The following is a 12,500-nucleotide window of genomic DNA, read 5'->3' on the forward strand; positions in this document are numbered from 1 at the left end:
GAATGGGATCAATGACTGGTCGCTTCGACTGTTGTCATGGAGAATGACTTGCGGTTGATGATTGGTGGAAAGGGATGAACCACAATGACGTCATGAAAAAGCACTACAGTGATGCAGAAGGGAATCTTTTGCCTCTAGGAGGGCGACTGGTGCCTCCTTCCTCTAACGGCGTCTCTAGGAAGTAAGCTAGTGCCTTCTTCTCCCACTGGTGGCACCTCTAGAAAGGCGTCTGGTGCCTCTCATATCCATCAGTAATTTTGGTCCTTTACTGAAAGAACTGGAGGAGAATGGCGGGTGCGGCTATGCGCTGTCACGGCGTTTGTCTCTATTGGTCGGCTGAATGAAAGAAAATCCTTCGTAAACCTTAGGCACACCATTTTGTCCGGTCACGTTTTTGATATCAAAGGAGATCTACCAGTAAATGGAAATGGTCTGTTATCAGTACTGTAGTTCCTTAGACTTGGCACAGTGCCACTCTTAAGTCCATCTTGTATGTATTGGCACCCCTTCACCCCAACTCCAACCTCAACACGAAGGCCTTCTGACGGATTGCGTGACCTGACTGTAAAAGGTCCATTGACTCACCAAGTTGAGTATAAATCTAATGTGAATTATATACTTATTCATGACATACAGTCAGGATCCTAAGGAAAAGTAATCACACGTCCACCTCGGATGTGTGTGTTTCCAGCTGGGGATATACTGTCGTATATACTGCAGACCCCGGGTATATCCGGTGCGCTACAGAAATGAAGACAATATATGGCAATTTTTGGCACTTGTTTTCGGCAAAATCTTTGGTCCTTCATGTCTCGCAAAGTGGACAAGAGTGTCAACACGCAAAATTTCGGCGACTTCGTAAAGGCAAAGACACACAACGGGGGCATTGTCCGAGGTCCACTGGTAGTCATTGAATTGACGAGGTCGTTAACGGTAACGATGTCAGGGCAATGATACTAACTGTAAAAAGTAAACTACGCCTTTCAACAGTAAGGCGGGGGGTGGGGGGGAGGAAATGTCTCGTTTTCTCTTGTGAGAGAGATGAGGAAGAGTCAGTAAAAGAGAAAATAAAGGTAGTTTCTAGTGCGACCTTATACCTGACTTTCTAGAACATAGGCAGGTGACAAATGACTAGATCAATGATTACTACGTCTAAAAGGGGGTTCACACGGTCGGTTCGTCGAACGCGGTTCGACAGACACGTGTTTAAAGTGACGTGTGAACGGGGTATTTGGTTGTCGAACACGTTGGTCAAACCCCAAATACCCCGTTCACACGTTCACACCACGTGTCTGTCGAACCGCGTTCGTCGAACCGTTAGACCCTCCAATGGCCAGAGGGAGGCGGGGTGGTGGGTGGGGTGGGGGGTTCTCCTGTGATCCAGAGCTTGTGTCCGGAGGAACATAATTACCGTCACCATTTAAAGCCTCGTAGACCCAAAACAAGGGTAGTAAACGCTGCAGTGAATCGACTCCTAAACTCCATCCCCTCTGGGCTCACTCCTCTCTTGCTGTTTCATGGGGACTCGAAAACAAAAGAGCCTCAGCTTCAATATGTGAACAAAAAACAATAGTATCTACGCAGTTGTGTTTTACTGGACCGTGGAAAGTCTATGGAAGAAAGACAAAGATGAAGACGGACAGAGACACACGCGCGCATACACACACACACACACACACACACACACACACACACACACACACACACACACACACACACACACACACAAATATAGATAGAGAGAGAGCGTGAGAGTAAGAGGGAGAGTTAGTGTGTGTGTGGAATGAGTATATGCTGTTTTAGAATTTATGCCAAAGTTCAAACCTTACGATACGCAAGAGGCATCGTGCGATATACTAGAAAAGGTTCTCTCTAATTAATGAAACCTTTGGTTCTGTTCTCTGCTAATTTACGGCAACCTTTACTAGGTGTCAAGGATTATATTAATGATAAATGTAATAGTTTGAATAATGACTGTATTGAATGACCCAAAAGAAAAATGGATTTTAGATAAAGAATTGCTTCCACAGGGAGCTTCATGGGGAGTCTTGAAGTAAGACTTCACTCAATGGTGCAAGGGAGCAAGTCACTGAGACTGAAGACATCTTAGTCATTCAGAGCCAATACACTTTGGACCGTCCATGAATACTCCAGAAATTGACCCTTTTTCACTTATTGCTGATGGTGCAAGTCTTTAACCGTTTACATTTATTTGTTTAATTTGGATTTTGTTTACCGAGTCCAGAGGGGTTGTGTTTCAACTAGGATTGTATTAGATTAAACTAAAATGCAGAATATGCATAGGTATATTAATACTACTCTGATCCAGCCTGAGAACTTTGTGTGTGTGTGTGTGTATTTGTGTGTTTATGTGAGTGTGAGTGCCTCTGAAGAAGCATAGAGCGAAACCGGTCAGGAATAAACTCAGTAACTCGGAACTAGACCCGTGACTTCTTTTTCCACCTTCATCAACTTGTCACAATGTACCAACAACACGTGTATGTATATATATATATATATATATATGTGTGTGTGTGTGTGTGTGTGTGTGTATGTGTGTATGTAAATATGTGGGATGTGGGGAAACGCCCCACATTCCACCTTTCTGTCAGTATCAAGGGATGGATGGATGGATCTGCCAAGAGTGTCTGGGTTGGTGACATCCTCCATGAGAAGTGCTCTACATATGGAAAATGCACATGTAAAGACGAGATTCCTAACTGATACACGAAGCCCTAATTGAAGTAGGAAAAAGGCCTAAGTGACAAGGAACTCTTATTAAGGTGATAAGCCTGTTTCTTCTTGTCTGACTACCGTCATTCTTGGTGGACCTCTAGTGGCCAGGGTGATTCCCCAGATGTGTGTCCTCTACCGTACACGGAGAAACATTGAATACCAGACCAAACTGACCGCCGTTTCGTGGGTGCGAGCAGAATCCAAACAACATTTACGGCCTTTGTGACAGTGACCATGATGGTACGCAGAACACAGAGATCCTATATCAATGTTTGAGGACTTTGAACGTCATCGTCATAGTAGCAGACTTCATAGAATTTTGCTTTGGTTTCAGCAAAACGATTTTGTTGGGGGTATAGAGATTACCGTGGTTCGAGCTATCTTGAACCTTCTAATTGATGGCCCTTAAGGCAAATGGACTCAGATATGGTAATTACTGTGGTGTGCGTCTTTCAGTTATGATCTAATTTATCCATTTGTATAAAGCATATGACATGATACCTGTCCACATATGTGCCTTAACTCCTTCCAGCCATGTAGTTCAATTTAACATTGGCGAATGCAAGGGGGGTTTTAATCAGAAATAATTTATTGTCCTCTTTCGTCCACCAGCCAACATTCGTCTTCTGACATCACAAACATCAATGACAGCGATGACATCAATACGTGAAGCAACAATGGGCAATTGATAATCAGGTGGATGAAGATGAGGCAGTAGATGCGTGAGCGCAACGAGTAGATTACAAAAAAGACAAAGATAAATGGGAACCTTGGTAAATCGCCTCCTACAGTTTCTTTACAATTCGTTCATTCTCTTATCTCTTCGTTCCTTTTCCACTCGGCCCTCCTCTATTCCATTTCTGGAATTTTCTCCACTTGTTAACACTTAACGTAATGTTTCTATAGTATGTCCAAAACCTGAGTGTCAAGTATCTTTTTTTAACGTTTTCTTTTTCTTTTAGTTTTTTTTTTTTTCATCCTTTCTCTTATTTCTCGTTCCAGGTCAATAAATCACTTTTTATTTTTCACCGAGTTTTTATCTTTTTTACTTATATATATTTTTTATATTTTCGCTTGTTTCTCGCCCCTTTCAATCCACACACTTTTCGCTGACATCTTCTTGGTACCCTTCTTATATAATATGTACAGAGGCAAAACATCAGTTATGACTCAAACAGAATGACAGTTATCACAGTAGTTTATTATTCATTTCTTGTTCTCTCTTTTTTTTCCCTCTTTTCTGAATCTGCAACGTTCTGAAAAGGTTTCCACAAGACTTCACTCTGCTTGGAACTTCACCCGCTTGGAGCTTGGTGGGTCTCAGTCAGTCGCTGGTGCACACACACACCAGCGCTGTCTTCGAGTTCGGGGGCGAGATCGATGACGCCGTTTCTGTTCTACCCCTCTCCTGGTCCAGCTTTGATGACTACTCTTTCTCCCCACGTTGTTCTTCTTGTTCTTGTTCTTGTTCGGGGCTCCTCCCGGAGACTCTCTACGCCTCTTGGAGGGATTGAGAGAGGCTGGGGGAGAGAGGCATGTTTGGTGTGTCTATTTCCAGGTTTGACGGAAGTGTCCTTCCAATTTCGAAGAATCTCTGCGGATGATCTGTGTAGTCTCTGAGTCGGAGAAAGGTCTTCCAAGTGTGTGAGACACTTCAGTGTGTGTGTGTGTGTGTGTGTGTGTGTGTGTGTGTGTGTGTGTGTGTGTGTGTGTGTGCCTCACGCCCACCCCTACCCATGGGTTTCACCAGCATGGGTGAAGGCTGCTATAGGTCTATCGAGGCGCAACGATAAGGCGACTTCTTAGTTCATCACACCAATTGGTATGCTATGCCTACAATGACGTCATGGCATCCGGAGACCTGAGGGTAACTGGAAAGTCTTGAGGAAATTTCCTGCAGGAACTCGTTTATAGTCAAGGGCACCGTTTCGAGCCTTTAAATCTTTAAAGTACTTTAAAGTACTTTTAAGTACTTTAAATCTCTCAGGATGGGGAAGGGGCTCTTCAAGGGCAGTCCCCGAACATCCCTGGGTCAGGTAAGACCCTGGGCACCCCCACCAGGAACCTTAATCTCTGATACATTACGAGGATTCAGAAAGCGAGTTCGCTGAGACCTTCTTCAGGAGTGCTCCACGTGCTGCTGCTGCGGAGGCTCGGTCAGCACGTCGCACGCGACAATGGTCGTCATCATTTCGCTCTTGGTTACGACAGAGTCGCTGGGGATATGGTCTTTTGTTTGGTAAGCCATCGGCCGGTTCCCGTCCTCAGGAATGTAGACCACACTCTCGTAGGTTGGCGGTGGTAAGAGCGCCTGGTGGTGCCGGGTTGGTTCTGAAGGCACTACGCACCGCTCCTCCGGGTTAGAGTCCAAGAACGACGTCTCCTGCGTCGTGTTGGTGATGGTGGTGACGTCGGCGGTGTGGTGCAGCCGTGACAGGCACGGGGTGACGGCGGCTGTGGGAGGAGGCGTAGCAGAAGCGGAGGGCGGGATGGAAGCGACCGGGGAAGAGGAGGAAGAGGAGGAGGCGGCAGCGAGCTGTAGGAGTGTCTTGGCGTCCATGATGAGTTCTGGCGCCAGGCTCTGGTAGTCTGGAGGCGATTCGTAGGGCGGGGGAGAGTCCAGGATCTTCTTCTTGACGACAATGCCATGGGACTCCGTCATGTATGTCACCGGAACAGCCTGAAGGAGGAAAGCGTGGTCAGTATGGTTGTGAATAAAAAACAATATGATTAATGTTTTTCTTTCGTAAGTAAATCTGTTGTGAATATTGATCTATGGTATACGACTACACTCACACCTACATAATGTGTGTAGGCCTGTAACATTATTTTGACGGCTTTGTGTGAGAGAACACACACACACACACACACACACACACACGACTCGATAGCGTGGTTGGTAGAGTTTCCGGCTGCCATTACGGAGGTCCAGAGCTGAAATAATATCAGTATCGCTGCGCTGCGGGTCGTTACTCCAACTCTCGTGGGCTGAGAGTTGGGGTGCGTGTGCGTGTAAGGTCGCATCGTTACCCATAGATCGGTCATATATGATCTCTGAACTCTCTTCCGGGATGAAATAGCTGTCGATCACAAGTCCAACACGTGATCCAAGACCATGGTGGTGATTGGTGAATCACACACACACACACACACACACACACACACACACACACACACACATACACACACACACACACACACACACGCTCACACACGCTCACACACGCTCACTCGGCCCACTTGTCTGTTACAAAGTCAACTAAAGCACCACCCTTTTAATACGGCAAGTTGCACACGAAGATTTTAGTGTGACCACTTGCAGGATTTTAAAATTTATAGACTCCAGATGCAGAGAACCCCAGGAATTTTTTATATTTAATTTATTGGATAAGGCCAGGCATTTTCATTCAGGTCTATGGGAGGTAATTGACAAAGGAGTTAGCTTTTCAAAAAAAAAAAATACATTACACTGATCACACATAACTTACTCGTACACCAAAATTCTGACGTCACAGCAAGTGACGTCACACATCTGAACTCTGACGTCATGACAGCGTCAGAGCCATGTCAGTATAAACATCGACATAGCTACGATGCGTAAGTCATTGATCTTTTATGAACCTTTTGAACCGATGACGCTGTTCATAGGTTTTGATGTGAACTCGGAGCTCCGTGACTGCTTGCATGTACGAGTATGCAGCCAGGTGAGGAGGAAGAGGAGGAGAAGGAGGACAGGAGGAGGAAGACCGGCTTTCTGCCTACCCATTCTGGTCAGGGTTTAAACAGTCTGGTGAAATTAGTGTGAAACTCAACCCCCCCTCTCTCCCTCTCCCTCTCCCTCTCTCTCCTCTCTCTCTCTCTCTCTCTCTCTCTCTCTCTCTCTCTCTCACTCTCTCACACACACACACACACACACACACACACACACATACACTTACACGTATGCACACACATGCACGGGCACGATTACGTACAAGCCCACGCACATGCAGGCATACATACAGATAAGCAAACACGTTTGTGCACAAGCACACATGTACACGAGCTTAAGCACGCACGCATACACATGTAAGATCAAACACACGCACACAGAAACACATACACGCAAAGAATTGTACGTACAAAGGTACACACATACATACACACATAAACGCACATGTAAACACACGCACACATAAATACACACACCAACACACACACACACACACACACACACACACACACACACACACACACACACACACACACACACACACACACACACACAGTATGTACGCACACATTTTCTTTCACATATTTTTCCTCTGAGGAAGGCTGTCGAAACGCTAGCGATAAGGCACTGCGCCATACCGGATTTTCTCTAAACCACTCTCTCCAATCAACATATGTTCATATACATGTGTGTATGTCTGTTTTTACATGTGTATGTGAATATATATATAATATGTAAATACATACATATATATATATGATATATATATATATATATATATGATATATATATATACAGTATATATATAATATATATATATATATATATATATATTATATATATATATATGTGTGTGTGTGTGTGTGTGTACATATATATATATATATGTACATATGTATAAATATATATACGTATTATGGAACAAATAATTATTGCCATTGATATCTTCAAAATTCTCGAATCTATCTATCTATCTGTCCGTCTATCTATCTGTCTCTACCTCAGGGTAATTGTACGACTTGAGTGTTAGCAAAGATGAACACGATCAGATCCTCGAGCACGGAGGAGGTTTCAACCGATACTCTCGCTGCATCACAAGGTAACTCATCCGTCCGAACGCAATCCATCAAATCATCCGGGCGGGTCAATCGCCATCCATCGCAGTTCGCGACCTTTCATCCATCATCGTTCCTTAACTTCTCTTGTCATCCGATCCGGATGCATCCATTCATCATTCGACCATTTCGGTAATCGTTAGTGTACATCGATGTAATGGATGTTTCTGGAGCTTGTAGCTATGCGCCTTCGATAAATAATACACACACGCACACACACACACACACACACACACACACACACACACACACACACACACACACACTCGTTTCGCAGGGGTAGAGTCCCCTGCCGCCATTACGGCGGTCCGGGTTCGAATCCCGCCCAAGGTTGAAATAATTTTAGTATCACTGCGCTGCGAGTTGTTACTCCATCTCCCATGGGCGGGGGGTTGGGTTGGGTGTGTGTGTGTGCGTGTAAGGTCACAGAATTACCCATAGATGGGTCATATATGAGCTTTGAGCTCTCTTCCGGGAGGGAAATAGCTGTCGATCACGAGTCCAACACGTGATCCAAGACCATGGTGAATCACAGACACATATTTTCCCTACCCTTCTATGTCCAGCCCTTTTCTATACTGAGTGGTATCAGGCTATTTGATTCACTTCCATGGAAACTCTCTCAGGAGTGGAATGGAATTCTCTTTAAGTCGTATTTGATCCTCACCATCTCTTCCTGTACCGTCTTCATTCCCAGCTGCATCTCCTTCAACCTTCTCCCTCTACCATCTACAACAGTATATTTGTCCCTTATTTAATTTCTCCAGTATTTCTTTCATCCTTTGTGGAATTTCTTTCACCTGTTCTATCTCTTTTCTCCTCCTCATCCTCTGTTTCCCTCTTTACCTCCTTCACCAACGTTCCTCTAACACAGTGGTTCCCAAACTGGGGGAAATTTCCCCCTGGGGGGAAATAATTACACTACCTACTAACTAAAATAATCTCAGATGAATTTTCTCATGTCTGAGAGAGAGAGAGAGAGAGAGAGAGAGAGAGAGAGAGAGAGAGAGAGAGAGAGAGCGAGCGAGAGAGAATGCCTGTTTATCAGTATATATGTACATTTGAAAAATGAATTGGTAGATAGTCACAGTATGTTTTAACTACTCATTCCCTCAAACGCATGAAGGATGGTTGAACTGGGTGCAGGGGGGAAATGACAGAAAAAAGTTTGGGAACAACTGTTCTAACATCTCCAACAATATTACTGACTCTTGTAGGTTGGTTTGTATCGTGCTTCGCAATTCGTGGACCCGTGTTCGAGGCTGACTACTGGTGACTTCTACTTGCCCTGGAAGTCCAACCACACAGCTGAGCGCCTCGTGGTGTGAGCACCTTGTCGATTTACCCATCTAAGTCCTACACCAACATCTCTTCTCCAACTCCTCCTCCTCTTTCGCCAACTTCAGTTCTTTCTCCATCAATTCAGTCCGTTCCATCTACTCTTCCCGTCTTCTCCATCTTCACTTTTCTTTTTCCTCACCCTCCCACTCCTCCTCTTCCTCCACCTCCTCCTCCTCCTCCTCCTCCTTCTCAGTTTTCTATTCTAACTCCAACACTAACTCCCTCACTAACCCTTCTGTCTCTTACACCCCCTCATCCATCTTCTCATCCACCATCTCATCCACCTCTCCCCCGCAAATTCCGCTGTCTTTTCCATCACTTCCTACTACTCCAACTTTTGTTGTAAATTCTCAAACAATATTTCCCCTCCACTCCCTCCTTGTTCACCTCCTCCTCCACCTCCTCCTCCCCTCCTACTCCTCCCCTCTTCCTCCTCCTCCTCCCCTCCTCTTCCTCCCCTCCTACTCTTCTCCTTCCCTCCTCCTCTTCTCCTTCCCTCCTGCTCTTCTCCTTCCCTCCTGCTCTTCTCCTCCTCCCCTCCTCCTTACCTCCTCCTCCTGTCTTCTCGTCTCTCTCTTTCCTACAACCTTCATCCCAATCACTTTTTCCCTAATTACATTTTTCCTAACGATCGTCAAACTGTGTGCCGGGTTACTACAAGTGGGCAGCGGTATGTGGGGAGTGAGGGTGGGGGATGGTACAATCTAGGCTTGGAAGAGCCGGTGGAGGGGGGGAGGGCTGAAGCTTAGGTTGGGGATTAAAAAACACACACACGCACACACACACACACACACACACACACACACACACACACACACACACACACACACACACACACACACACACACACACACACACCCTCTGTGACTCCCAACTCCACTAAGACTCCCTTAACTCCTATTGGCTCACCGAGGAGTTCCCGTTGGCTTGGCTGGGCGTATGTGCGTCTTGGTAGGAGTCCCTGCAGGGTCCGCAGCAAGGGGGTCTTCGCATCAGGAGGAAGATGAGGAGGGAGACGGTGGTCAGAACGAAGAGAAGGAAGAGTGATGTGATCAGCATGTTGTACACCTGCAAGGCGGAGATTGGGGGTTAGATCACAAGGAATGTCAAATTCGAAATTTTTTCATTATTTCCGAAAACAGGAGGGAGAAGAGGAGGAGGAGGTGGAGAGAGTGGTGTCAGAGGAGGAGGAAGGGAAGGAGGAGGAGAAAATGACGAGTTAGAAGAAAGTGGATGGAATGGAAGAGAAGGAGGAGGAGGAGGAGGGAGAAGTGGAGTGCGAGATGTAGAGGAGGAAGTGGAGAAAGAAAAGTAGGATGAATAGTCTTCAATATTTGGAAAAAAGTCTATCGAAATTTTGAAAGTATTTCTGGTAATTCCTAGAGTTTCTAAATGTAGGAAGACTGAATACTAGATGAACCATATACAATATTTTACATTATCAATAACATATGTGTATATATATATATATATATATATATATATATATATATACATAATAAAAATTAGGTGCTACAATAGCTGTAGTGATAACAAAGCTATATTTTAATAATAACAGGCTGAAAGAAAGGGAGAAATAATTGTAGTAATGATGCTAGTGGTTTAGTACAATTGTTACAGTCATAATAATATAAACAATGGTGTAGGTACACAATAATGAGGAAATATGGTTTTAGCTGATATATATAATTGTTTCCAAAACGGCAAAATTACACGACTTTATAGCGATACAAATAATATATTGAACTGAAACACACACACACACACACACAGGAAAATCTTACAAACACACGAAACACACGCACTCAAATACACGAGCACACAAAACACACATACACTCACCTTATACTTCAAGACATTTTTTGAAAAAGGACACGTTAAAGACGGGATAAATCTTCCGTAGAGTTTCTTTCATAAAAAACCCGGAAGATCGCTCTGAAACGAGCATATTATAGGAAGACGCCCTTTATCGACCATATCACAGGAAGAAGAGATCCTTCAGAAGTTCACGAAGAAAGGAAGGAAGGAAGGGAGGAAGGAGCAAAGGAGAGACTGAGAGAGGGGGGAAAGGAAAGTAGAACTGGAAAACTGGAAGGAGAAGAGAAAGGGAGGAAGAGGTGGAGGGACTGGAAACAGAGAAGTGGAGGAGGAAGAAGTGAAAGAAGAGGAGGGAATGAAAGGTGAAAATATAAAGTGGAGGAAGTAGAGGAGGAGGAGGAAAAGTGGAGGAATAAAAGTAAGATGATAATGTGGAGAGGGAGAAGGAAGAGGAAAAGGAGGAGGAAGTGGAGGAGGAGGAGGAGGAAGAGAATCAAAGGGGAAAGAAGAGAGAAGAGGAGGAAGAGAAGCAGAGGGAAAAGAAGGAAGAGCAGGAGATGAAGGAGTGGGAGGGGGAGGAAGAGGAGGAGGGGAGGAAGAGATTCAAGGGGGAAAGAAGGGAGAAGAGGAGGAAGGGAAGCAGAGGGAAAAGAAGGAAGAGCAGGAGATGAAGGAGGAGGAGGAAGAGGAGGAGGAGGAGGAGTAAGGGGGGATGGGTTGGTTAAAGATAGGTCATGGGACTGTTATCCGACCTAACCGACCACCGGCCTCCCGGTCCGCGAGCTCGGCAACTTGTCACTGGAGCCAGACCCGATCCGCTCCTGTCATCCGGATCTCTCTCCCGGATCTGTGTCCGTCCATAAAGTCTCTCGGTCCACTATGTCTCTCACAGACTTGTCTCTTGTCCATTTTACTCCTTTGATTTATTTTCTCCATTCGTTTCTCCTTGGCCTTCATACAGTTGTATAAGATTTTTTTTTTTTTTGTAGCTGTGTTAAATCGTTCTTCTTGAGTATTTCTTCTTGAGTATTTCTTCTGGAGTATTCCTTTTAGCTGAATAGATCCACCTGGTATTAGCCGCGATCACATACACTAACCATTCCACCCGTGTGGACACCACGAACGTGATCAGCTGAGTGGTACATTTGGCAACGTGTGTGACTGGTTGTTTTTGTTGCGGGTGATATTATTGTGCAGTATTTTCGAATGACTCTAAACTATTAAAAGTTTCTGATGAGCTATTGCTCTGGGATTGAGTAATTTTCTTGCTTTGGTGTCTTGATTGTTTGGGTCAGTTTTGCTGCATTTAAATAGAACGGGGTCGGTTGGTTGTTACAAAATAAAGTCACTGGGCTGAAAGAGTAATTTTTTTAACGTTCTGATTGCTGGAAATATTTCCTCAGAAATATAGAACGGTTTTAGCGGCACACAAAACAAAAATACACAAAATCGCTTTTGGAAAAAAAAAAGGATCTTTCTGTGTGGTATCTCCCACGTTTTCTTCCGGATCTTGAGTCTTTTCTTCGGCGGATTCTGCGCTTCCTTGGACCCCAAGTAACTTAGGCAGCCCCAAAAGGGATCTGGACGCTTCACCTGAATCCCTTGAGGGAATCAAGTTTCCGGAAGACCTGGAATGATGAGGAAGACACACGTCGATTCTTCAGAAACCTCCACGGAGACAGCGAGGCCTTACCTTGGTCTCTTGGGAGGATCAAGGCTCCTTCCTCTTCCCGAAGAATTCGGAGTCCAGAAGGACACCCACGTCGCTACCGTCTCCC

At 44.9% G+C, this 12,500-nt stretch overlaps 1 protein-coding gene across 5 annotated transcripts in view; it reads right to left on the reverse strand.

Moving 5' to 3' along the window:
• Positions 1–12,500, reverse strand: part of LOC143019980 (uncharacterized) — a 171,035-nt gene that overhangs the window by 239 nt on the left and 158,296 nt on the right. Inside the window, exons 2-3 of one of the 5 annotated variants that reach the window (XM_076176051.1) lie at positions 9,814–9,972; positions 1–5,416 (exon numbers count right to left, since the gene is read on the reverse strand). The exon at positions 1–5,416 is cut by the window's left edge and continues 239 nt beyond it. In XM_076176051.1, coding sequence (XP_076032166.1) covers positions 4,856–5,416; positions 9,814–9,972 — 720 coding nt within the window. In that variant the 3' untranslated portion in view covers positions 1–4,855. Of the gene's footprint in view, positions 5,417–9,813; positions 9,973–12,500 lie in introns of those variants that run through there. The other 4 variants (XM_076176052.1, XM_076176053.1, XM_076176056.1 and 1 more) reach the window with 4 other exon arrangements.

The sequence above is a fragment of the Oratosquilla oratoria genome, chromosome 38 (genome assembly GCF_046742065.1).
Source record: "Oratosquilla oratoria isolate Oo_2021 chromosome 38, ASM4674206v1, whole genome shotgun sequence".
In the NCBI taxonomy this organism is placed as follows: domain Eukaryota; kingdom Metazoa; phylum Arthropoda; class Malacostraca; order Stomatopoda; family Squillidae; genus Oratosquilla; species Oratosquilla oratoria.